Source organism: Oncorhynchus keta, chromosome 26 (genome assembly GCF_023373465.1).
Source record: "Oncorhynchus keta strain PuntledgeMale-10-30-2019 chromosome 26, Oket_V2, whole genome shotgun sequence".
In the NCBI taxonomy this organism is placed as follows: domain Eukaryota; kingdom Metazoa; phylum Chordata; class Actinopteri; order Salmoniformes; family Salmonidae; genus Oncorhynchus; species Oncorhynchus keta.
This window is the reverse complement of record NC_068446.1, coordinates 25,610,999-25,636,973: the sequence shown is the minus strand read 5'-3', so window position 1 is coordinate 25,636,973 and position 25,975 is coordinate 25,610,999. Positions and strand designations below refer to the sequence as shown.

At 41.4% G+C, this 25,975-nt stretch overlaps 1 protein-coding gene across 11 annotated transcripts in view; it reads right to left on the bottom strand.

Moving 5' to 3' along the window:
• Positions 1-4,158: 4,158 nt before the first annotated feature.
• LOC118359149 (leucine-rich repeat-containing protein 7-like) overlaps positions 4,159-25,975 on the bottom strand; it is a 225,930-nt gene continuing 204,113 nt past the window's right edge. For 4 of the 11 annotated variants that reach the window (XM_035737450.2, XM_035737447.2, XM_035737449.2 and 1 more), the window contains 7 exons: positions 25,816-25,975; positions 24,265-24,417; positions 23,117-23,236; positions 12,219-12,491; positions 11,720-11,812; positions 10,494-10,568; positions 4,159-8,234 (listed from right to left, as the gene is read on the bottom strand). The exon at positions 25,816-25,975 is cut by the window's right edge and continues 1,626 nt beyond it. In XM_035737450.2, the coding sequence (XP_035593343.1) occupies positions 8,079-8,234; positions 10,494-10,568; positions 11,720-11,812; positions 12,219-12,491; positions 23,117-23,236; positions 24,265-24,417; positions 25,816-25,975 (1,030 nt within the window). In that variant the 3' untranslated portion in view covers positions 4,159-8,078. The remainder of the gene's footprint in view (positions 8,235-10,493; positions 10,569-11,719; positions 11,813-12,218; positions 12,492-23,116; positions 23,237-24,264; positions 24,418-25,815) is intronic. The other 7 variants (XM_035737451.2, XM_035737454.2, XM_035737452.2 and 4 more) reach the window with 5 other exon arrangements.

The window sequence follows — 25,975 nt, the reverse complement described above, 5'->3', positions numbered from 1 at the left end:
TATATATACACACACACACACACACACACACACACACACACACATATATATACACATACATACATATACACATACATACATATACATATATATATATACACACATACATATATATATATAGTACCAGTAAAAAGTTGACACCTACTTATTCCAGGGGTTTTCTTTATTTTTACTATTTTCTACATTGTAGTCATAGTGAAGACATCAACATTATTAAATAACACATATGGAATCATGTAGTATCCAAAAAAGTGTTAAACAAATCAAAATATATTTTATATTTGAGATTCTTCAAAGTAGCCACCCTTTGCCTTGATGACTGCTTTGCACGCTCTTGGCATTCTCTCAACCAGCTTCATGAGGTAGTCACCTGGAATGCATTTCAATTAACAGATGTGCCTTGTTAAAAGTTAATTTGTGAAAATTAATTCCTTCTTAATTCGTTTGAGCCAATCAGTTGTGTTGTGACATTCTAGGGGCGCCGACAGAGATGGCGTTTCTCAGGAAACTATGCGGTATTTTGTTTTTTTATGTATTATTTCTTGCATTGTTACCCCAGGAAATGTTAGGTTTTATTACATACAGCCGGGAGGAACTATTGGATATAAGAGCAACGTCAACATCACGACCAGGAACACGACTTTCCCGAAGCGGATCCTCTGTTTGGTCCACCACCCAGGACAATAGATCGGATCCCAGCAGGCGACCCAAAACAGCGGCGCCGCAGGAGGGGCAGAAGAAGTGGTCTTCTGGTCAGGCTCCGTAGACGGGCACATCGGGCACCGCTCCTGAGTTTACTACTTGCCAACATCCAGTCTCTTGAAAACAAGATAGATGAAATCCAAGCAAGGGTTGCCTTCCAGAGAGACATCAGAGATTGTAACGTTCTTTTTTTCACGGAAACGTGGCTCACTCGAGACACACTATCGGAGTCGGTAGAGCCACCTGGTTTCTTCACGCATCGCGCAGACAGAAACAAACATCTCTCTGGTAAGAAGAAGGGCGGGCCTTATGATTAACGAGACGTGGTGTGATCATAACAACATACAGGTACTCAAGTCCTTTTGCTCACCTGACCTAGAATTCCATACAATCAAATGTCCACCGCATTATCTACCAAGAGAATTCTCTTCGATTATAATCACAACCGTATATATCCTGGCTCATTGCTACTCTAACTTCTGTGACGCATACAAAGCCCTGCCCCACCCTCCTTACAGAAAATCTGACCACGACTCCATTTTGTTGCTCCCAATCTATAGACAGAAACTAAAACAGGAAATGCCCGTGCTGAGGTCTGTTCAACGCTGTTCCAACCAATCTGATTCCACGCTTCAAGATTGCTTCGGTCACGTGGACTGGGATATGTTCTGCATAGCATCACACAATAACATTGATGAATACGCTGATTCGGTGAGCGAGTTTATTAGCAAGTGTATCGGTGATGTTGTACCCACAGCAACTATTAAAACCTTCCCCAACCAGAAACTGTGGATTGATGACAGCATTTGTGCAAAACTGAAAGCACCAAACCACTGCAAGGCGACCGGAAACATGACCGAATACAGTGCAGCTATTCCCTCCGCAAGGCAATCAAACAAGCTAAGCGTCAGTATAGAGTCAAAGTAGAGTCGCAATTCAACGGCTCAGACACGAGAGGTATGTGGCAGGGTCTACAGTCAATCACGGACTACAAAAAGAAAACCAGCCCCATCGCCGACCACAATGTCCTGCTCCCAGACAAATTAAACAACTTCTTTGCTCTCTTTGAGGACAATACAGTGCCAAAGACACGGCCCGCTACCAAAACCTGCGGGCTCTCCTTCACTGCAGCCAACGTGAGTAAGCATTTAAACGCGTTAACCCTCGCAAGGCTGCCGGCCCAGGCGGCATCCCTAGCTACATCCTTAGTGCATGCGCAGACCAGCTGGCTGGTGTGGTTATGGACATATTCAATCAATCCTTATCCCAGTCTGCTGTTCCCACATGCTTCAAGAGAGACACCATTGTTCCTGTTCCCAAGAAAGCTAAGGTAACTGAGCTAAACGACTATCACCTCGTAGCACTCACTTCAGTCATCATGAAGTGCTTTGAAAGACTAATCAAGGATCATATCACCTCCACCCTACCTGACACCCTAGACCCATTCCAATTTGTTTACCGCCCCAATAGGTCCACAGGCGACGCAATCGCAATCTCACTGCACACTGCCCTAACCCATCTGAACAAGAGGAATACGATGTATGTACGATTACAGCTCAGCATTTAACACCATAGTACCCTCCAAACTCGTCATTAAGCTCGAGACCCTGGGTCTCGACCCCACCCTGTGCAACTGGGTCCTGGACTTCCTGACGGGCCGCCCCCAGGTGGTGAGGGTAGGAAACAATATCTCCACCCCGCTGATCTTCAACACTGGGGCCACACAAGGGTGCGTGTGACGAGACGGCCTACAGGGAGGAGGTGAGGGCCCTTGGAGTGTAGTGTCAGGAAAATAACCTCACATTCAACGTCAACAAAACAAAGGAGATGATTGTGGACTTCAGGAAACAGCAGAGGGAGCACCCCCCATCCACATCGACGGGACAGTAGTGGAGAAGGTGGAAAGTTTTAAGTTCTTCGGCGTACACATCACGGACAAACTGAAATGGTCCACCCACACAGACAGTGTGGTGAAGAAGGTGCAACAGGGCCTCCAACCTCAGGAGGCTGAAGAAATTTGGCTTGCCACCAAAAAACACTCAAACTTTTACAGATGCACAATCGAGAGCATCCTGTCGGGCTGCATCACCGCCTGGTACGGCAACTGCTCTGCCCACAACCGTAAGGCTCTCCAGAGGGTAGTGAGGTCTGCACAACGCATCACTGGAGGAAAATTACCTGCTCTCCAGGACACCTACACCACCCGATGTCACAGGAAGGCCAAAAAGATCATCAAGGACAACAACCACCCGAGCCACTGCCTGTTCACCCCGCTATCATCCAGAAGGCGAGGTCAGTACAGGTACATCAAAGCTGGGACTGTTAAACAGCCATCACTAACATTGAGTGGCTGCTGCCAACATACTGAATCTCTAGCCACTTTAATCATTAAACATTGGATGTAATAAATGTATCACTAGTCACTTTCAACTATGCCACTTTCTATAATGTTTACATACCCTTCACTACTCATCTCATATGTATATACTGTACTCTATACCATCTACTGCATCAGGTCAGTCGATCGATGCCATTCGGCCATCGCTCATCCATTTTATTTTTATGTACATATTCTTATTCATTCCTTTACACTTGTGTGTATAAATTGATTGTTGTGAAATGGTTAGATTACTTGTTAGATATTACTGCATGGTCAGAACTAGAAGCACAAGCATTTCGCTACACTCGCATTAACATCTGCTAACCATGTGTATGTGACAAATAACATTTGATTTGATTTACAGAAGTTAGCCCTATTTGGTAAAAGACAAAGTCCATATTATGGCAAGAACAGCTCAAATGAGCAAAGAAACATTATTACTTGAAGACATGAAGGTCAGTCGATCTGGATTTTTTTTTGGGGGGGGGGGGGTTTCTTCAAGTGCAGTCGCAAAAACCATTAAGTGCTATGATGAAACTGGCTCTCATGAGGACCGCCACAGGTAAGGAAGACCCAGAGTTACCTCATCTGCAGAAGTTCATTAGAGTTACCAGCCTCAGAAATCTGCAATTAACTGTACCTCAGATTGCACCTCACAGAGTTAAAGTAACAGACACATCTCAACATCAACTGTTCAGAGAAGACTTTGTGAATCAGGCCTTCATGGTCGAATTGCTGCAAAGAAACCACTTCTAAAGGACACCAATAATAATAAGAGACTTGCTTGGGCCAAGAAACACAAGCAATGGACATTAGACCTGTGATAAAATCTGTCCTTAGGTCTGATGAGTCCAAATTTGAGATTATTGGTTCCAACCGTAGTGTATTTGTGAGACGCAGAGTAGGTGAGCGGATTATCTCCACATGTTTGGTTCCCACCATGAAGCATGGAGGAGGAGGTGTGATGGCATGGGGGTGCTCTGCTGGTGACACTGTCAGTGATTTATTTCAAATTCAAGGCACACTTAACCAGCACGGCAACCACAGCATTCTGCAGCGATACACCATTCCATCTGGTTTGCGTATAGTGGGACTATCTTTTTTTTTTTCAACAGGACAATGACCCAACACACCTCCAGGCTGTGTAAGGATTATTTGACCAATAAGGAGAGTGATGGAAAAGGAGAGTGATGGAAAAGCAGCCAACAAGTGCTCAGCATATGTGGGAACTCCTTCAAGACGGTTGGAAAAGCATTCCAGGTGAAGACAAGGGTGTGCAAAACTGTCATCAAGGCAAAGGGTGGCTAGCTACTATGAAGAATCTCACATATAAACATATGTTGATTTGTTTAACACTTTTTTTGGTTACTACATGAGTAGTTACACATGGTTACTACATGTGTTATTTCGTAGTTTTGATGTCTTCGCTACAATTTAGGAAATAGTAAAAATAAAGAAAAACCCTTGAATGCGTAGGTGTGTCCAAACTTTTGACTGGTGCTGTGTGTATATACACTGCTCAAAAAAAATAAAGGGAACACTTAAACAACACAATGTAACTCCAAGTCAATCACCCTTCTGTGAAATCAAACTGTCCACTTAGGAAGCAACACTGATTGACAATACATTTCACATGCTGTTGTGCAAATGGAATAGACAACAGGTGGAAATTATAGGCATTTAGCAAGACCCCCAATAAAGGAGTGGCTCTGCAGGTGGTGACCACAGACCACTTCTCAGTTTCTATGCTTCCTGGCTGATGTTTTGGTCACTTTTGAATGCTGGTGGTGCTTTCACTCTAGTGGTAGCATGAGACGGAGTCTTACAACCCACACAAGTGGCTCAGGAAGTGCAGGATGGCACATCAATGCGAGCTGTGGCAAGAAGGTTTGCTGTGTCTGTCAGCATAGTGTCCAGAGCATGGAGGCGCTACCAGGAGACAGGCCAGTACATCAGGAGACGTGGAGGAGGCCGTAGGAGGGCAACAACCCAGCAGCCACACAGCCCTCCATGTGCTCGCCAGAGGTAGCCTGACTGCCATTAGGTACCGAGATGAGATCCTCAGACCCCTTGTGAGACCATATGCTGGTGCGGTTGGCCCTGGGTTCCTCCTAATGCAAGACAATGCTAGACCTCATGTGGCTGGAGTGTGTCAGCAGTTCCTGCAAGAGGAAGGAATTGATACTGTGGACTGGCCCGCCCGTTCCCCAGACCTGAATCTAATTGAGCACATCTGGGACATCATGTCTTGCTCCATCCACCAACGCCATGTTGCACCAGACTGTCCAGGAGTTGGCGAATGCTTTAGTCAAGGTCTGGGAGGAGATCCCTCAGGAGACCATCCGCCACCTCATCAGGAGCATGCCCAGGCGTTGTAGGGAGGTCATACAGGCACGTGGAGTCCACACACACTACTGAGCCTCATTTTGACTTGTTTTAAGGACATTACATCAAAGTTGGATCAGCCTATAGTGTGGTTTTCCACTTTTCCACCAAATCCAGACCTCCATGGGTTGATACATTTGATTTCCATTGATAATTTGTGTGATTTTGTTGTCAGCACATTCAACTATGTAAAGAAAAAAGTATTTAATAAGAATATTTCATTCATTCAGATATAGGATGTGTTATTTTAGTGATCCCTTTATTTTTTTGAGCAGTGTATATATATTACACACACACACTTCACCAATATTTGTGTTAATACATAAAAAGAATGGAAGGATTAAACTTGCATGTGCAAATAAATAGTACAATAAACTGTCACTAAATTTGTCCAACTAAACAGAATTATTGTCTTTCAATAGCTAAAATTACTTTTTGCACAAAAAATGAAGCAGCATTCAAGTCCAGTTAGTCTTCATACTGCAAAAGCTTGGAGTACATTCACAATCTTTATGAATAAATTATCTCAATTTGTTTTCAGTCACCATTATTTACATCAACACCGCAATTAGACAGAATAGTACCATATATTCACTTTATATTTAATTGTATTTTAAACATATACAAAAATTACTATTTTATATTCATATATATATATATATATATATAATATATTTGTATAACACAAATTCACAATTACTGTAGAAATATGGTTTTATACATTTGATAGCACAGCTTTTATTCTCCAAGTCACAAGTACTTCACCTATACTTTTTCATTGTCCTTATAAAATCTCGCAATTTGAGCAAAGCTAAGGTATATCAATATATTCTGAATAATAACCTGAAAACATTTCGTAAAAATAATTATATTATCAAACTTTCTCACAATATCTTGAATATTTTAACTCGTAATTTACTGGATATTGAAGTACAACGTACCAGCTTAGCTTGGCACAAATTCAACCAGGGTCCCTCCATAGGGTTATAGGTGCTTGGTTTTGCTCAAGAATGTCACAATTGATGCTACATTTGACAAAAATAGTATTGAAACATTGTTAGGGCTCATAAAGGTATATGTTTTTGATTGTAATAAAATGGCACCAAATGTCACAATATAATAACGTCTCTTTGTAAACCTCACCGGTTTGCAATGAGAGAAACTTCTTTATGAGAGATCCCAAAATTTGAAAACACAGATAATGTATCCAAAAAAACATATCCAAAGACCATTATAACCATGAAAGCATGCTGTAATGTCAGAACTTAAAATTAACATCCATCCAGAAATGGAACAGAGTGAAATGCCTATTCTGGTCAGCAGCATTGTTAAAAAATATATATACATAATTCTCACATGAATACTTTTCCAATAGTGCATTCTCATAATAAACTGAGCTTAAAATGAAGACATCGAAAGTAATTTGTGTTCTACAGAGTGGTGCTGAAAAGCACAGCAAAATTACTTCAAATCATTGCGAACAAACTATTTTGTTTTTAACACAAACGGATGAGAAACAATGTTACAACTTTTCTGTTTGGAAATTCTTTAGGAGTTGAATATGGGGGGTATGTGACATTACATACTCCTTGGTGCAATTGCAGCACATGTAAACACAATGTAGCCAGCAGATGGCCCTCTAGGGTAGTCTTGTAATCTAAAATAAACCCTTTCAGATGTGGGATTGAATATTGCTTCTACTTTTAAAATGTAGCTAATTTGTGCAAACATATACATTATTGAGCAACTACCAAAAATCGACCTTATATAATGTAGTGACTGGTTGGGTATAACAATCAATATAGTGTTAATACATTAATAAAATAAACTGGTGGGAAAACCTATAATAATAAAATAATAAAATATAAAAAAACTTGATAAATTGGCCCTGTATTACAGTAGGATTTTTAAAAACATTTAATTTAAACAATTTAAGAACATTGTAAACATTTTATTTCTGTCCCAATCCTCTCGCTACTGTTCATGTCTTTATTGTAAATTAAAATATTTACCCACGGCATATACAAAGTTGAGGCAGTGTTTATGGTGATTAGTATTCCTAAAGAGCTAGTGTGTTTTCATGCTCTGAGAGTAAAATGAGAAGCTACAATGAAAAAGGTACAAAATAAAAGGCAATATAAATACGCAAAAAATGTCCAAATAAAAACTAAGAAAATTGCTCCAACCTCCAACAAAAATTACTTTCCTTCACATCAACTCAAGAGATACAATTCCTGTTTACATAAAATTCATAGATAGGTTATAAGATATGTATCCTATAGTACATTTGGCACTAGTATTTGCCATTGGTCCAGCAATCGGCAAATGTCACTGTTCCTAGATAAAAACTGGTTGTATACATTTCCACAACCCGTTGGGAGAGAAGCAATGGTGTTATAAAAAAATATTTAAATTGTGCTCTCCCTCAAGATTACTAAGTCCACAGTTTTCTGGAAATTCTTCAGAAGAGACACAGCAGTTTCATGTTCCATGTGTAAAAAACTATGTCCATTGGCCTGCAATGCAAAAATTAAGCAGAGGGTGAACAGAGTGACGTGAGTGAGAAGTGGCAGGGCGGGGCAGGGTGGCACGGAGAGGACTGGGAACAGCCCTAGCTCAGAGGAGATAAACAAACAACACTGTCAAGGAAAAGAGGAGAGACAAAGCAGAGAGATGCACACAGGAAGAGGAGGAGGTCATGCTGTAAAGGAGAGAAGGAGGAGAGAAGTGGATCTTTAGAGGTATGTCCTTCAGCTAACACTTGCATCTGTGGAGAGAGAAGAGAGGTTTCTGCTACTGCAGGCTACGGGTGGGCGAGGGGCGAGGGCTTCTACTAGCACACATTTAAAGCCACAGAGATACAAGAGACATGCCAATAACTGTAGGGACTATTCCAATCCCATTCAATTGTATTGGCACAGAGAGCCTGGCTTGTTCATGTAGGCTTCACTGTCAGGTGTTTGACTAGCCTCGACAGTAGCTTCACATGGACCAGGAATCTGACAATCTACAAAGGGTACAGTTCCCTCTCTGCACTATGGTAAACACTTACTTTGACAGTGTCGATCCTATTTACTGTATGTGTGATGGTGAGTTCCCTTTAAAATAACAGCCCTCTACCTAAGCTAAATACAACACCACATCATAGCGTGTAATTCGTGTCTTATCGCATGGGGTGGCAGAGCTCTAATGCTCTTCCTAAAAGGTTGACTCCTGAAATATTTAGAAAAAGAGACTCAGGGATCTGATGATATTGATGTAGAAGAGAAGACCCAATACAATCTTTGCTGCACAGTGCAAAGTTGAAAGGTATAGAAAATAGTTGAGTAAAAATGGCTGCAGGGCTTTCAAGGTTATCAAAAAAGTTTAGAGAAGGTGTCGTATCCACAAAGCATCTCAGAAAATATGTTAGGAATCCTATTAAAAATGTGTTTAAGACAACAAAAAACCCAGCTCAGAGTAGGTTAAGATGATGTTAAGACGCTGCTCTGACAAACCCAGGAGTAATTTAATCAATTTACACGTTTCACTCACCTGGTAATCATGAGAGTTTGAGGTGCCGCAAAGGAAATATAGTGATGACGCACATTGATATTGTTTGATTGGGAATAACCAATCGCGATGAAGCGTCGCCAGCTGTGAACTATATTACACTTCTGATAATGTGGAATGTGACTGTAGACTACACGAAATGTTGAAATGGTAAAACGTTTGAAATCATTTTCACCTGACACGATAACTTTGCCTATTCTTAATTATTGCCTAATATGTTGGCCTGCATAACCTTTTTTTAACCAATTATATGTTAAAAGTTTAATTTCTATAATATTACCGTTATATCAAACTCGTTACTCCCGTTAAACAACTCTATATCGCTTTGGCACAGTAGGCATCAAGTCAGGTTGTGTAATTTTCATCAAACACAATCAAAGCTAACATAGGCCCTAGTTGCCTTCAATTGCCCAAACAATAGGCATGGTCAATTTCGGAATCTTTTTACCAATGTGATATTGTGCTCCAAAGGGATAACTTTAAATTAAATTATTTAATTAACCTACATAATGTTAAGAAAAAAATGTGTTTATTTATTAGTCTAGTGGTTAATACTGTAAGTGTTTGAATATCATGGGAAATTGCCCTTGTGTGAAATCATTGTGAAAAGCACAAGGGGGAACTGTTGCATGTAGTCTAGGTCTAGATTACTAATGGATTGATCAGATATGTTTTGATATTTCTTCTTTTAACCACTCCAAAGCATTTACATGTGGCGCAGGAACATTTAGCATTTTTGTCATTTAGCAGAAGCTCTTATCCAGAGCGACATACAGTGCATTCATCTGAAGATTGCTAGGTGGGACAACCACATATCACAGTCATAGTGAGTACATTTTTCCTCAATAAAGTAGCCATTAGCAAAGTCAGAGCTAGTAACTACTGACTCGCTGCTGTGCTACACTTTTCTATTATCAAGACCTCTGCTGGTTAGTCTTCACTTATTAGGACAGCTAATGAGGTCTCCTTCATGCATAGCTTTTATTTTTACTCATAAGAGTATGAGTAAAATGTCTCTATTCTCAGCACAACCAATTTTCTCCTCTTAGACGCTTTGTAGATACGGGCCAGGTTGTACTTTGACCTTCACTAGTATTTCAGAAACAAACCAATTCATCCAGCACATTACATTGCTGGTTACTACTTAGTTTTCAGGCATCTAAAACATCACATTAGGAATCTTATCATATCAGTAAAGTTACTTGTATGTGATCCACTTAGATTAAATCTGTTTCCATTGACCTTTATTAGGAAACAATAACCACTCTTCCTTTTGTCTGACTTAGGGACAAGTAAAAAATGTTGGAGGTTTGACAGAGGTCAAAACAGAGGACCATGCTCACTTGGTAGACACACGTACATCCAGCACAAAATGCCACATGCAAAGCCTCTACAGGCAATGTGGAGGAGGGAGGATGCGCTCACAGACTCAGAGGACAACGATGATCGATGCGGTGATGAAGAACACGGTTACCTTCAGTATTTTGTCCCCAGGCTGTAGCAGGTTGGAGGCCGGTCCATCAGGCTGTACCCTAGTAACAAAGATACCCTATAAGTCAAAAGTGATATGAGATTAGGAACCACATGGTGAAGATGGTTTAGAATCTGTGCCTTTCAAACTGGTTGTTTGTTGCTTTTGTTTGTATTTTCCTCGAACTCAAGATCTGTGCGTGATTTTGATTGACATGCTGTTGCAAACATTAACTTGATAGGTTTAACTAGTCTGTGAAAAGCAGACAACTATCACAAGGATTTTTCACAATCAAAAAAAAAAATGGAAGTCTATGTGTGCTGTTGGTTAAATTCAAGAACTAGGTGTACTTACATGGCATTTACATCTACCTTTAATGAAAACATTTTAACAGTACTAAAAGAGTTACTTACTTAAAAAAATATATATATTTCCAAAAATATAGACATTGTGGGGGGGTGTTTTTTCCATTGCATGTTTCCAAAAAATGTCTAGTCAAGGCAGAGATTATAAGTATACCATTCTTTGCATGCGTTTAAACTATATAATACTATATGAAGAGCCTCAATCAACACAGTTAAACCTCACTTGAACCCGAATTACGTTACTATCATCTAATGACTCGGGTATTATTACAGCAGGGACTCCTTGAGGCATCACGGGAAAGCAGGCCCTCAGAAGATATCCTCAGCAATCAGCATGCACCACCTTTCAGTGGGGTGTTAAGATGGGAGATGATATGCACACAAAATATACAACACATTCAATGGGCTTTGATATTTTAAAATGAATAATAAGAGAAAATGTTGCCAGTGGCAACAACATAACTGATTTTGGAAAATTCTAAATGGAAATCTATAAACATTTTTCTCACTGGCTCTTTTCTTTGCTGTTACATGGCAACAAGACATTATTGAACTATTTGACATTCGCCAACCTTATGACTGACTACATTACAAATCATTGCCGCAAAAGTGTTGCCTTTTCTTGATTCTTGCTCATCATTGGCGTATAATAAAACGGTTCAAAGTTAACCAAGTCAACTGCAGCACCCCATACAGCAATGCAGCAGCACCTGTTACCATGGAAACTCTGAAGTGAAACATACAGTGATGTGCAGTGGTTATTGAAACACCTTAAGGAATAAGAGAAAAATGGAACATGTTCCTATGGCACAGACTGCACAGAATCAGATGCACACAGAGAACATTTAGTTGCTTTAATCTTACCATGTCAGAAGGCTTGAAAGGGTTCCCTTGGCCACTGATTCCCCCTGAGATGCTGAACCCTAAACCTGGATTCTTCTCTATCCGCACACAGAACTGCCAAAAGACACAAAAACAACATCATGCCAAAAATAGACATTTGGTATTGTATAACTGTGCAATTACATGGTGCAACATCTCTCCTCTCTATATACCGCTAGCCATAATATAGGCCTCTCAGAGATCTGTTGGTGACAGATTGAGAGAAAGGGAGAGAGCGGGAGAAAGAGAGTTAAAAGATGATTGAAATAGAGGGGGTGAGTGAGAGAAACACAGACAGACAAAAACAGAGAAAGAAAGAGAGAAACACTGAGACAATCAAAGAGACATATAGAGAGACAGAGAGAGAAAGACCGAGACAATCAAAGAGACAGATAGAGAGACAGAGAGAGAGAGAGAGAAACACCGAGACAATCAAAGAGACAGATAGAGAGAGAAAGAGAAAGAAAGAGTAATGGCCAACCTGCTCCTGGAAGTCGTCCATGCTCTTCTGGCCTTTGGTCTGGATGAGGCAGCGTGCACTCTGGGGACGGGTGGTGGTGGCCATGGGCAGGGGAGACTGGTACTGTTGGATGGAGATCTTGTTGATGGCACCCTCATACTGCTGGTCCCGCAATGAGCGGTGTGGGGGTGTGGCCGATGTGGATGTCACGATCATGGTCTGTGATTGGTGGGGGTGGTGGTGGTGGCCACCTGCCTGTGGGTAATTCAACCCATTAGGCAAAGAATCAGGAATCTGCAAAGATGCAAACGTCACGTCTTACAAAATGGCAGATAACATACAGATGAGGTGCAGCATGCTTCTTCAAACCTTAATTACCACATAGAAACGTTCCTTCAAATCCTGTCGTCAAATCAAATTTTATTTGTCACATGCCCTGAATACAACTGGTGCAGTTCCCAATAGTGCAGTTTAAAAGTAATAATTCAAATAAAATAGTAACACAAGAGGAATAAAATAAAATACACAAGAAAGGATCTATATACAGGGAATACCAGATCAATATGCAGAGTTACGAGGTATTTGAGGTAGATATGTACATGATTTCAAACCGATTTAAAAACTGTAACTAGGCCACTTCAGTGTCGTCTACATGATATATACTGAACAAAAAATATAAACGCAACATGCAACAATTTCAAAGATTTTACTGAATTTTACAGTTCATATGAGGAAATCAGTCAATTGCCATCAATAAAATGCAATTGTGTTTGTTGTCCATAGCTTACGCCTGCCCATACCATACCATATCAACCCCACTGCCACCATGGATCACTCTGTTCACAACGTTGACATTATAAAACCACTCGCCCACACAACGTCTGATGTTGTGAGACCGGTTGGATGTACTGCCAAATTCTCTAAAAGGAAGTTGGAGGCGGCTTATGGTGGAGAAATTAACATTCAATTCTCTGGCAACAGATCTGGTGAACATTCCTGCAGTCAGCATGCCAACTGCACACTACCTCAAAACTTGAACATCTGTGGCTGTGTGTTGTTTTAGAGGGCCTTTTATTGTCCCGGGCAAAAGGGGCACCTGTGTAATGGTCATGCTGTTTCATCACCTTCTTGATATGCCACACCTGTCAGGTAGATGGATTATCTTGGTAAAGGAGAAATGCTCACCAACAGGGATGTAAACAAATTTGTGCACACAATTTGAGAGAAATAAGCTTTTTGTGAATATGTAACACTTATGAGATCTTTTATTTCAGCTGATGAAACATGTGACCAACACTTACCCATGTTGCATTTATATTTTTGTTCAGTGTAAGTAATAAAACAGGACACACAACCCACAGTTCTCTGTGCATTAATAATTCAGAGGAAGTCCCTGGTCTACCCTTATCATTATTCTTGCACTGATGGTTAGAATGTGACCACAATGAAATGACTAAGACACTGACAAACAGAGGTTGCCATGGAGACCAAGCAAGAATGGAGCGCTGCTGGAATGAATTATGGTGCTTAGGCATTCCACAAGAGGAATAAAATAAAATACACAAGAATGAAGCTACACAGTACCAGATCAATGTGAAGAGGTACGAGGTATTTGAGGTAGAAATCTACATGAAGGCCATAGATTTTAAGGCAGATTGAAGTCCCTGGTCTAACCTTTTCATTATTCTTGCACTGATGGTTAGAATGTGACCACAGTGAAGTGACTAAGACACTGACAAACAGACGTTGCCATGGAGACCAAACAAGAATAGAGTGCTGCTGGAATGAATCATGGAGCTTAGAAATGACTCCTGACATTTAAAAACATTGACATACTGTAGCAATCACTTAAGTGATAATGACTGAGAAGCCGGTGTTTGGAGGATATATTGGCACGGGGATTGTGCCAATATATCCTCCAAACACCGGCTTCGTTCTTTCTACATACTGTATGTTCAAGTTGAGGGAGCGTGCAATTGGCATGCTGACTGCAGGAATGTTCACCAGAGCTAATGTTAATTCATGTTAATTTCTCTACCATAAGCCGCCTCCAAAGTCTTTTTAGAGAATTTGCATGACCAACATACTCAAATAATGATTGACATATTTTCATTAAAAACTTTCTTTTGATGAATTTATTCATACTATTTCATCCTTCTACAAGATATAGTCTCGACATAAATCTAGGGTTGCTACCTAAGCCGGCAGGTCGTTCATTCTATCGGTTCGGTTGCTAGAGGCGTGACCCGGTCTTTCAGTCTTTTTGTTCTGTATCTATGGCTGCAATGTTCCAATGTAATGCTACCTGGCTACTTTCTTATCTCTTGCTTGCCAACTACGACTAACTTACAGTCACGTCAAAAGTGCAGCCAGAATATCAGCAAAGTAGCTGCATTTGCATTTGTTTAAGCAGTTTTCTAGTGACATTTATTTGGATACATCCATAACAATGAGCTAATGACTCTTGATTTTGCCTGGCATACAAAACGTACTCTCTCATCAGGACACTGTTGTTTCAGAGGAGCTAGCCAACAACACATCTAACACAATCACTTCAAACTGAAGCTGGAAAAACTACAAACTAGCTGCACTTCGTTTTTTTTATACCTTTAAAAAAAAGAAATGTCTGTATATATATCAATAAAAATGATGCCAGCTAAATCATTTAATTTCGACTGGCTGAGAAATGCAGCCTACCTGTTTGTCTCATCCCGACACGTTCATTTATATGGGACAGCTGGAGATCGAATTTCAAAACTGAAACAATGTTGCAAATGTCAGAAAGACAGACAAGGTTTATACAAATCTCCGCTGTTGAAAGCTAAATGTTAGTGTAAAAGAAATGTGAGATAATGTCTAGATGTTTTTATAGTGGAGATCAAGTTTATAAATTGCCTGGCTGGGCTGATGAGACAGTGAATTGCGCAGTCCGATGGAACAGAGTAAATAAGAATTTTAACGTCATAGATTTAGGCGGTGGTGACTTGTGGAATGGACACTGGCTGGAATGCGGTTTTAACCAATCAGCATTCAGGATTAGACCCACCCGTTGTATAAAAGTAAATAAATGAGCCCATTTAAAAATACATTTAAAAAGGTGGAGGAACCTTAAGAAGTACAAAAGGGACAAGACCGGGAATCATGACGCATATGGTTTTACAATTGCCTTCAGAATGTAATCACATACAGACTTTTTCAAAGTGGGATTTAAAAGGATGTAATTTACATTTTTTGACAAGGTTCTACACAAACTTGTTGTCAATTAATGGAAAATAAAACACCAATATATCTTGATTCCATAAGTATTCAACCCCCTGAGTCAATAAATATAGTCTTATTTCACTGCAGAAATAAGACTGCAGAGCCCCCAGCCCTGCTCTATATGCCTTAGATAGCCCTAGAGTCCCACCCCCACACATTATTCACTGCTTTAGCACTCTCCACCAACCCTGATGTCCTAGCCGTGTCTGAATCCTGGCTTAGAAAGGCCACCAAAAATCGTGAAATTTCCATCCCCAAACTACAACATTTTCTGACAAGATAGAACTGCCAAAGGGGGCGGAGTTGCAATCTACTTCAGAGATAGTAATACAGAACTCTGCAGGCTATCTAAGTCTGTACCCAAACAATTTGAGCTTCTACCTTTAAAAATTCACCTTCCCAGAAACAAGTCTCTCACCATTACCGCTTGTTACAGTTAACCCTCAGCCCCAGCAGTAACCTGGACAGCATATGTGAATTCATTGCCCTCCATCTATCTTCAGAGTTCGTACTGCTAGGTGACCTAAACTGGGATATGCTTAACACCCCGGCCGTCCTACAATCTAAGCCAGATGCCCTCAATCTCATTCAAGTGATCAACGATGGCGTAGCATCTTTCCAAGATGGCGTAGCAGTCAGACGTCTTTGTCCTGTCGTGTCCCTTGTATATATTGTCTTACATCTTTTCTTCGCATATCTTTTAAATATTTTGCTAAACCTCAACATCTAAATATTCTCCTGCAACCCGCCTCACCCAATGTGGCGTGGATCTGCTTTTTTTTCTAAAGTATTTATATTTACATCGGATCTGGAATCACTCAACTGAAGCTAGCCAGCGAACTACCAGCTATCAGTCAGCAATCCATTGCCAGCGGTCAACAGCTAACCTTCAGTTCGGAAAGCTCTCGCCAGTTCGAACAACGTGACTCTAACCAGAGCATAACGGACCTATTATTTTTTATCCCCGGATCCTGAACATTTTCATCTGGATCTTCACAACGAGCTAACCGCAATCCCGGATGACTACTCCTGGCTAGCGTTCCCATCCCAGAGCATGCACCATTTAGCTTGAAGCTAGCCCCGCCAGGGCTCCTGTGCTACCACCGAAGCATACTCCTGGGCTACAATATCCAGACCCCTTCTACAGCCGGTACAGGGCATGGAACCCCGCAGATCCCCTACGACTGGAATACCGACATAATCTGCCCGAGGACTCCAACAGGCCCCTCAGGCGCAATGCCCGATGAAGGCCCATTCTGCTAACCAGCTAGACCTGCTAGATACCTAGAGCTACTTGGAACCCTACTAATTTCATGACTGGTCTATCGACATCACCGCACGAAGAGGCAAAAACAGACTTACCCACATCGCAACGTCCCCCAAAGGCTAACTTTCTAGCCCCTGCTATCTGCTTGCTTGCTAACCCGGCCTGCTAACTGCTAGCTTTCCCCGGTCTACTAACTGCTAGCTTGCCTGCCCCGGCCTGCTAACTTCTAGCTTGCCTGCCCGGTCTGTAACTGCTAGCCCCTGCTAACTGCTTGCTTGCTAACCCGGCCTGCTAACTGCTAGCTTGCCCCGGTCTACTAGCTGTTAGCATCGGCCTGCTAACTGTCTGAATCGCCGTGTCCCCAGCCAGCCCAACCACTCACTGATCCCACATGTTCACTTGGCTATGCATGTCTCTCTCTAATATCAATGTGTCTCGTCCATTACTGTCCTGGTTAGTGATTGTCTTATTTCACTGTAGAGCCTCTAGCCCTGCTCAATATGCCTTAACCAACCATGTTGTTCCACCTCCTACATATGCGATGACAACACCTGGTAAACATTTCTAGAGACTATATCTCTCTCATCATTACTCAATGCCTAGGTTCACCTCCAATGTACTCACATCCTACCTTACCTTTGTCTGTACACTATGCCTTGAATCTATGCTATCGTGCCCAGAAACCTGCTCCAATTACTTTCTGTTCCGAACGTGCTAGACGACCAGTTCGTATAGCCTTTCGCCGCACCCTTATCCTACTTCTCCTCTGTTCCTCTGGTGATGTGGAGTTTAATCTAGGTCCTGCAGTGCCTACCTCCACTCCCACCCTCCAGGTGCTCTCATTTGTTGACTTCTGTAATTGTAAAAGCCTTGGTTTCATGCATGGTAACATTAGAAGCCTACTCCCTAAGTTTGTTTTACTCACTGCTTTAGCACACTCTGCCAACCCAGATGTCTTAGCCGTGTCTGAATCCTGGCTTAGGAAAACCACCAAAAACCCTGAAATCTCCATCACGAACTGTAATGTTTTCAGCCAAGATAGAACTGCCAGTGGGCAGTGTTGCAATCTACTGCAAAGATATATAGTAATACAGAACTCTGCAGGCTAAGTCTGTACCCAAACAATTTTAGCTTCTACTTCTAAAAATTCACCTTTCCAGAAACAAGTCTCTCACTGTTGCCACTTGCTATAGACCTCCCTCTGCCCCCAGCTGTGCTCTCGATACCATATGTGAATTGATTGCCCCCCATCTATCTTCTGAGCTCGTGCTAATAGGTGACCTAAACTGGGACATGCTTAACACCCCGGCCATCCTACAATCTAAGCTTGATGCCCTCAATCTCACACAAATTATCAATGATCCCACCAGGTACAACCCCAAATCAGTAAGCACGGGCACACTCATAGATGTCATCCTAACTAACTCAACCTCCTAATACACCTCTGCTATTTTCAATCAAGATCACAACGATCACTGCCTCATTGCCCGCACCCGTAATGGGTCTGCGACCAAACGACCACCCCTCATCACTGTCAAACACTCCCTGAAACACTTCTGCGAGCAGGCCTTTCTGTTCAACCTGGCCGGGGTATCCTGGAATGACATTCACCTCATCCCGTCAGTTGATGATGCCTGGCTATTCTTTCAAAGTGCCTTCCTCAACATCTTAAATAAGCATGCCACTCTCAAAAATGTAGAACTAGGAATAGATATAGTTCTTGGTTCACTCCAGACCTGTCTGCCCTTGACCAGCACAAAAACATCCTGTGGTGTTTTGCATTAGCATCGAATAGCCCCCGTGATATGCAACTTTTCAGGGAAGTTAGGAACAAATATACACAGGCAGTTAGAAAAGCTAAGGCAAGCTTTTTCAAACAGAAATTTGCATCCTGTAGTACTAACTCAAAATAGTTCTGGGACACTGTAAAGTCCATGGAGAATAAGAGCACCACATCCCAGCTGCCCACTGCTCTGAGGCTAGGAAACACTGTCACCCCCGATAAATCCACTATAATTGAGAATTTCAATAAGCATTTCTCTACCGCTGGCCATGCTTTCCACATGGCTACCCCTACCCCGGTCAACTGCCCGGCATCCTCCACAGAACCCAAAGAAATAGCCGCCATTTTGGCGTCAACAGAAGCTACAAAAAAACACTATAAATATTCACTTACCTTTGAATAGCTTCATCAGAAGGCAGTTCCAGGAATCCCAGTTTGACATCAAATGACTGATTTGTTCCATAAAGTTAAAAAAATACCATAATTTAGCCACTTGTTGTTAGCTTGTTCAGTCCAGCATTCAATCCTCAAAAAGCATGAGCAATTCCTCCAAACAAAAACTCAAAAATTTCCGTTACAGGTCGTAGAAACAAGTCAAATGATGTATGCAATCCATATTTAGGATGTTTTAAACATTAATCAGTAATAAGGTTCCAACCTGAGAATGTCATTGTCTGAAGAATAGCATAGGAACGCAAGAACACTCTTGTGACCGCGCGTAATGAGCCCAAGGCTTTCTGCCAGACCACTCACTCAAAGAGCTATTATGAGGCCCACCTTTATAGTAGAATCATACAACCAGAATCTAAAGACGGTGACATCTTGTGGAAGCCCTAGGAAGTCATCTCATCCATATCTAAGTTTGACATCCAATGGCACTGTTTTCTAAATTGAGTTCTCACTTCCTGTTTGGATTTCTTCTCAGGTTTTTGTCTGTCATGTTATGTTATACTCACAGACATAATTCAAACTCTGAAACTTCAGAGTGTTTTCTATCCACCAGTAATAATAATATGCATACATTCCCATCTGGGAAAGAGTAGGCCGTTTCATCCAAAAGTGAAAATACTGCCCCCTAGCCTCAACAGGTTTTAAGCATCTCCAATCCAAAATTAAATCTAGAATCGTCTTCCTATATCGCAACAAAGCATCCTTCACTCATGATGCCAAACATACCCTCGTAAAACTGACCAGCCTACCGATCCTCGACTTCGGTGATGTCATCTATAAAATAGCCTCAAACACTCGACTCAACAAACTGGATGCAGTCTATCACAGTGCCATCCGTTTTGTCACCAAAGCCCCATACACTACATTTTACATTTACATTTAAGTCATTTAGCAGACGCTCTTATCCAGAGCGACTTACACTACCCACCATTGCGACCTGTACGCTCTCGTTGGTTGGCCCTCGCGTCATACTCGTCACCAAACCCACTGGCTACAGGTTATCTACAAGTCTCTGCTACGTAAAGCCCCGCCTTATCTCAGCTCACTGGTCACCATAGCAGCACCAACTCGTAGCACGCGCTCCAGTAGGTATATTTCACCGGTCATCCCCAAAGCCAAAACTTCCTTTGGCCGCCTTTCCTTCCAGTTCTCTGCTTCCAATGACTGGAACGAATTGCAAAAATCACTGAAGCTGAAGATTTATATCTCCCTCTCTAACTTTAAGCATCAGCTGTCAGAGCAGCTTACCGGTCACTGTATATGTACACAGCCAATCTGTAAATAGCACACCCAACTACCTCATCCCCATATTGTTATTTATCTTTTTGCTCCCCAGTATCTCTACTTGCACATCATCATCTGCACATACATCACTCCAGTGTTAATGCTAATTTGTAATTATTTCACCTCTATTGCCTATTTATTGCCTTACCTCCCTAATCTTCTACATTTGCACACACTGTACATTTTCAATGGTGTTATTGACTGTACATTTGTTTATGTGTAACTCTGTGTTGTTGTTTTTGTCGCACTGCTTTGCTTTATCTTGGCCAGGTCGCAGTTGTAAATTAGAACTTGTTCTCAACTGCCCTACCTGGTTAAATAAAGGTTAAAGAATCTTTTTAAAACATGCTAGAATCACCTTTGGTAGCGATTACAGCTGTGAGTCTTTCTAGGTAAGTCTCTAAGAGCTTTGCACACCTGGATTGTACAATATTTGCCCATTATCAAATGCTTTATTCTTTCCTGCTCTTTCAAGTTTGTTGTTGATCATTGTTAGACAGCCATTTTCAAGTGTTGCCATAGATTTTCATGCCGATGTAATTAACAACTGTAACTAGGCAACTCCGGAACATTCAATGTCTTAGTAAACAACTCCAGTTTATATTTGGCCTTGTGTTTTAGGTTATTGTCCTCCGGAAAAGTGAATTTATCTCCCAGTGTCTGTTGGAAAGCACACTGAACCAAGTTTTCCTCTCGGATTTAGCCTGTACTTAGCTCTATTTCATTTATTTGTATCCTAAAAAACTCCCTAGTCCTTGCCAATGACAAGCATACAGTACCTAAAACATAATGCAGCAACCACCGTGCTTCCAAATATGAGGAGTGGTACTCAGTGATGTGTTGTATTTTCCCCAAACATAACGCTTTGTTTTCAGGACTGTTTATTCTGTACAGGCTATTCACTCTGTCATTTATGTTAAGATTGTGGAGTAACTACAATGTTGTTGATCCATCCTCAGCTATCTCCTATCACAACTATTAAACATTGTAACTGTTTAAATCACCACCGGCCTCATTCCTGAGCTGTTTCCTTCCTCTCCGGCAACTGAGTTAGGAAGAGCGCCTGTATCTTTGCAGTGACTGGGTGTATTGATTCACCATCCAAAGTGTAATTATAACTTCACCATGCTCAAAGGGATGTTCAATGTCAGCTGGTTTTATTTTTGCCTTACTACAAATGGGTACCCTTCTTTGCGAACCATTGGAAAACCTCCCGGGTCTTTGTGGTTAAATCTGTGCTTAAAATTCACTGCTCGACCAAGGCGACCTTACCAGTGATTGACTTGGATTGAAAAGGTGTCGTTACTCATGTTGGTTGCCAGTACAGTTTATATGTAGGTGAAGGAGCACCACAATACCTTTGAGCTAATATTTTATAGATCAAGTGGTAGAACATTTGAGGGGCCGGTATTCAGCTCTGGTGAGCTCATGCCCAAGTCAAGCACTGGACCATACAGACAATTCTATGTGTGGGGTAAAGAAATGGGATACTCATTTAAACACTATTACTACACACCGAGTGAGTCCATGCAGTCTATTATGTGACTTGTTAAGCACATTTTTACTCCTGAACTTATTTAGGCAAAGGGTTGAATACTGATTGACTCAAGACATTTCAGCGTTTTGTTTTTTAAATTTATTTAAATTTCCAAAAACCCAATTCCACTTTGACATAATATGGTATTGTCTGTAGATCAGTGATACAAAATCTTAAATGCAGGCTGTAACAACAAAATGTGGAAAAAGTCAAGGGGTGTAAATAATTTCTGAAGGCACTGTATGTGCTTGTAATGTCACCCTTGTTTAAAAAACAATAAATGTGTGGGGGTGGATTGGGATTTGACATTAAATGTACCGATATCTCATAAATATACACTGAACAAAAATCCCAGACATTTTCCATCTGCACAAAAAGCTTATTTTAATAAGATTTTGTGCACAGATTTGTTTATATCCATGTTAGTGAGCATTTCTCCTTCGCCAAGACAATCCATCCACCTGACAGGTGGCATATCAAGAATCAGATGAAACAGCATGATCATTACACAGGTGCACCTTGTGCTGGGGACAACACAAGGACACAGATGTCTTAAGTTTTGATGGTGCATGCAATTGGCATGCTGACTGCAGGAATGTACACGAGAGCTGTTGCCAGAGAATTGAATGTTCATTTATCTACCATAAGCTGCATCCAATGTCGTTTTATAGAATTTGTCAGTATGTCCAAGCGGCTTCATATAACTTGTGTAACCACCCAGCTTCTTCACCTGTGTGATCGTCTGAGGCGGGGTGGTGATGAGTATTTATGTCTGTAAAAAAGCCCTATTGTGGGGAAAAACTCAGTCTGATTGGTTGGGCCTGGCCAGTGGGTGGGTCTGCCATGGCTGCACCCCAGCCCAGTCATGTGAAACCCATAGATCATTATTGACTAATTTCCATACACCCATATATATGGGTTTGGCCGGTGTAGGCCGTCATTGTAAATAAGGTGTTCTTAACTGACTTGTCTAGTTAAATAAAGGTTAAACACAACACTCCCCTATGGGACTCCCAATCACGGCCGGTTGTGATACAGCCAAGATTCAAACCAGGGTGTCTGTAGTGATGCCTCTAGCACTGCGATTCAGTGCCTTAGACCGCTGCGCCACTAGGGAGCCCAAAACTTGGGAGCCCCAAACTTCAAATCTTTGAAACGATTGCATGTTGCGTTTATATTTTTGTTCAATATATGAATGAGCTACCAGCCCAATGTTTAATTCAGCAAGCTGGGTGATAATGAGTACTATGTTATCAGCATAGTTCAGATGCAAACTAACAATGACATTTGAACACTCAGGCCTCCCACCCAGTCCTTTGCCAGTGTAAAGCACCAACCTTTTTCATGATGTTTTCTGGGGGCACGTCTCTCCTGCCCAGTGAGTAGGGGGCCCACTGAGTAGTGGGGGAGACCACCTCCTGGCCGTTGTCCAATATATTGCTCTGTTGAGAGGGGGTCTGGAGAGAGAACAGGGTAAAGGAACACAGTTCAGAGTATCATCACTACTATGGGGGTAACCTGTATGTGCTTCCAACATGACTACAGTTTTTGCAGAGATAAAGGTGAATCAACTTGCTGTATTGATTATAACGTTATAGTCATTGATAATAATAATACTTTCGGAGGAGTATTGCAGCTAGTAAGTCCTATACGTTTGAATGTATCAGTTGAGTTGTTTGCCTCCTGTCATTTTGTCCACTTGCAATACCTATTTGATAAGAATAGACTTTCTGACAGGTTTAGAGAGATTTTGGCAGGCAAAGTACAAGTTGACTTACATGCACTAAAATACCTATACGGGAAAGATAAGCAAGCGAGAAAATCTGATAAAATCTCTTTGTTTCATTACAATGTGCTTGTCTGTGACCTTAAGTGCACAGTGTCTATAAACTAGGCCAAATTGCACTGAGGCTACTGAGTGACACAGGGTACAATAATAGCCTTACACAGTAATACTAACAGAGGAGTACTGCTGTAACCCATAGAGCAGACACCGTAGCTGACACACATGCAACACACTGCTATTTCAGACAACAGATAAAAGACAGCGCTTGGCTTGAAGTTGAAATGGGAGGGATTCTTAAGGCTTCTTTCACACCAACACAGCTGAAATTGTATAATACTTGGCTTCACTGTGTGCATTTTCTGCTGATACTGTGATACATGAGTCTCGGGTCTAGGCTCGTTTTTTTAATGCTGGTATCATTTCTGGGCTCAAGTTTCATCCTTCAAGATTAGAATGTACAATAATTGGAATACAAAGTGGACTATATTAAAAAAAGATATACAGGCATAGCATTTCAATGTAATAACATTCTCCATTGTAAGGAAAATGCAGCTTTTGGTAATATGCTTATGATGAAAGATATTTTTAAGCTTTTATCCTGACAAAATAGTAAATATGCAGTACACTCCCTGTATCAAATGAATGTGAAAGGGTTGATCTGCACTGAGACTGTTTCTGTGTTTTCTGGTTCATACTCACATTGGGTAGAGGTAGCCACTGTGTTGTTTGGTTTTCATGCTTATTCGTGTTATTGTAAAAGTTTATTGTCATGCTTCTGCTGGCATGCGGTGCAGCATAGCCTCCAGAGCACAGCATGCCGAAGTTTACTGTGTTGTGCTTAAGGAAAGCACTCTGATTGGAGGGAAACAATCACTTGACATGAGTAAATGGGTGAGCCACTGGGTTAACGGGATTGCACCAAGACACATTGCGTAGCTGCAACAGATAAAGTGAGCTTGACAAACAGAACAACAACAGAACAGAGTTACTACAGTAGGCTACCAGCACAAACACATTAAAACACACTCATGGATACAGTACTACTACGTATTTCTTAAAAGCAACAGTATGTACTTTTCTTTAAGGGATGTTTAGCACTGAGGTACTTGCCTATATTATCAAGGACCTGTTTCCCGGACCCAGATTAAGCCTAGTTCTGGAGTGCTTTCTAGTTCAGAACTAGGTTTAATCAGTGTTAACTAGGCTTAATCAGTGTCACCATCATAATTCAGAGTCCACAGATGCAGATAGTCCGGCGTACAATTGCGACACAGCTGCATGGCTCTGAGTCTACCGTCCGCAGCCCAAATGCGCACCTGCCCAAAATTCCCAACCAACGCGGCTCCACGAACGCATCCTCCATTTCAATGAGGATTTGAAAGTATGAAAGCCATTGTTCCAATATTCTAGAACACTGCTGTGCGTACGCGTACACATTTTGGTCTCTGACAGACCCTTTAGGGCAGGGATCATCAGCTCGATTTTGTTCTTGAGTAGATGGTCAGAGGGCCGGAACATAATTACAAATCATTTGATGAAGGGCAGGAGACATGAGGGAGGGATTTTTAAGCCTGGAGACAAATTAGACATGGATTGTGTATGTGTGCCATTCAGAGGGTAAATGGGCAAGACGAAAGACTTAAGTGATTTTGAACTGGGTCTGGTAGTAGTTGCCAAGCGCACCAGTTTATGTCAAGAACTGCAACGCTGCTGGGCTGTGGTGTGCGTGGGAATACTTTGGAACAGATATCCAACATTAAAATCACTTGGAGCTGATTTGATGGTGTTTTTACAGTCTTTCATGTCCAACAATAAAACACTAGAAAAAAAGTTTGTTTTTTGTTTGTTTGATGCTCAGAAAACTTTTTGGGGAAAATAAAATCCCCCGCGGGCCACCAGTTGGGGGACCCCGCTTGAGGAAAACCAAACAGTAGTAGTACAGACAGATATACTTGTCTTGTTAAAGTATGATTTCACACTAACAGTAATAGAAAGAAAATAAAAGTTCAGAGAAAGGAGGTAAAGTGTTTGTGTAATTTATACATATAGTGAAACACAAAATGAGACTGGTGCCACATCTGGAGAACATAACTAAGCAGTGGACTGAACACATGTCAATACTGGCGGTCATGCAGTCAGGTGGCGTGTGTGTCAAGACAACAGAAGGCCACATGTAGATGGTGTGCAATCGTGTAATAAACTGGAGGCAACGGTGTATTCCCAAAGTGGAAAAGAAGTTGTCAGACTTACCCGGTCTAATCGTTTGGCCTCTATATGTCTAAGCAGCTGTTGCCTCCAGTCTACGGGCATCTTAGAGGACATATCGTCAGGCTTATGCTGCAGCTGCATGGTGCGCATTTTCATCTCATCAGGGCTCTTTATATTCTCAGTGCAAGTGCTCAGATTATAA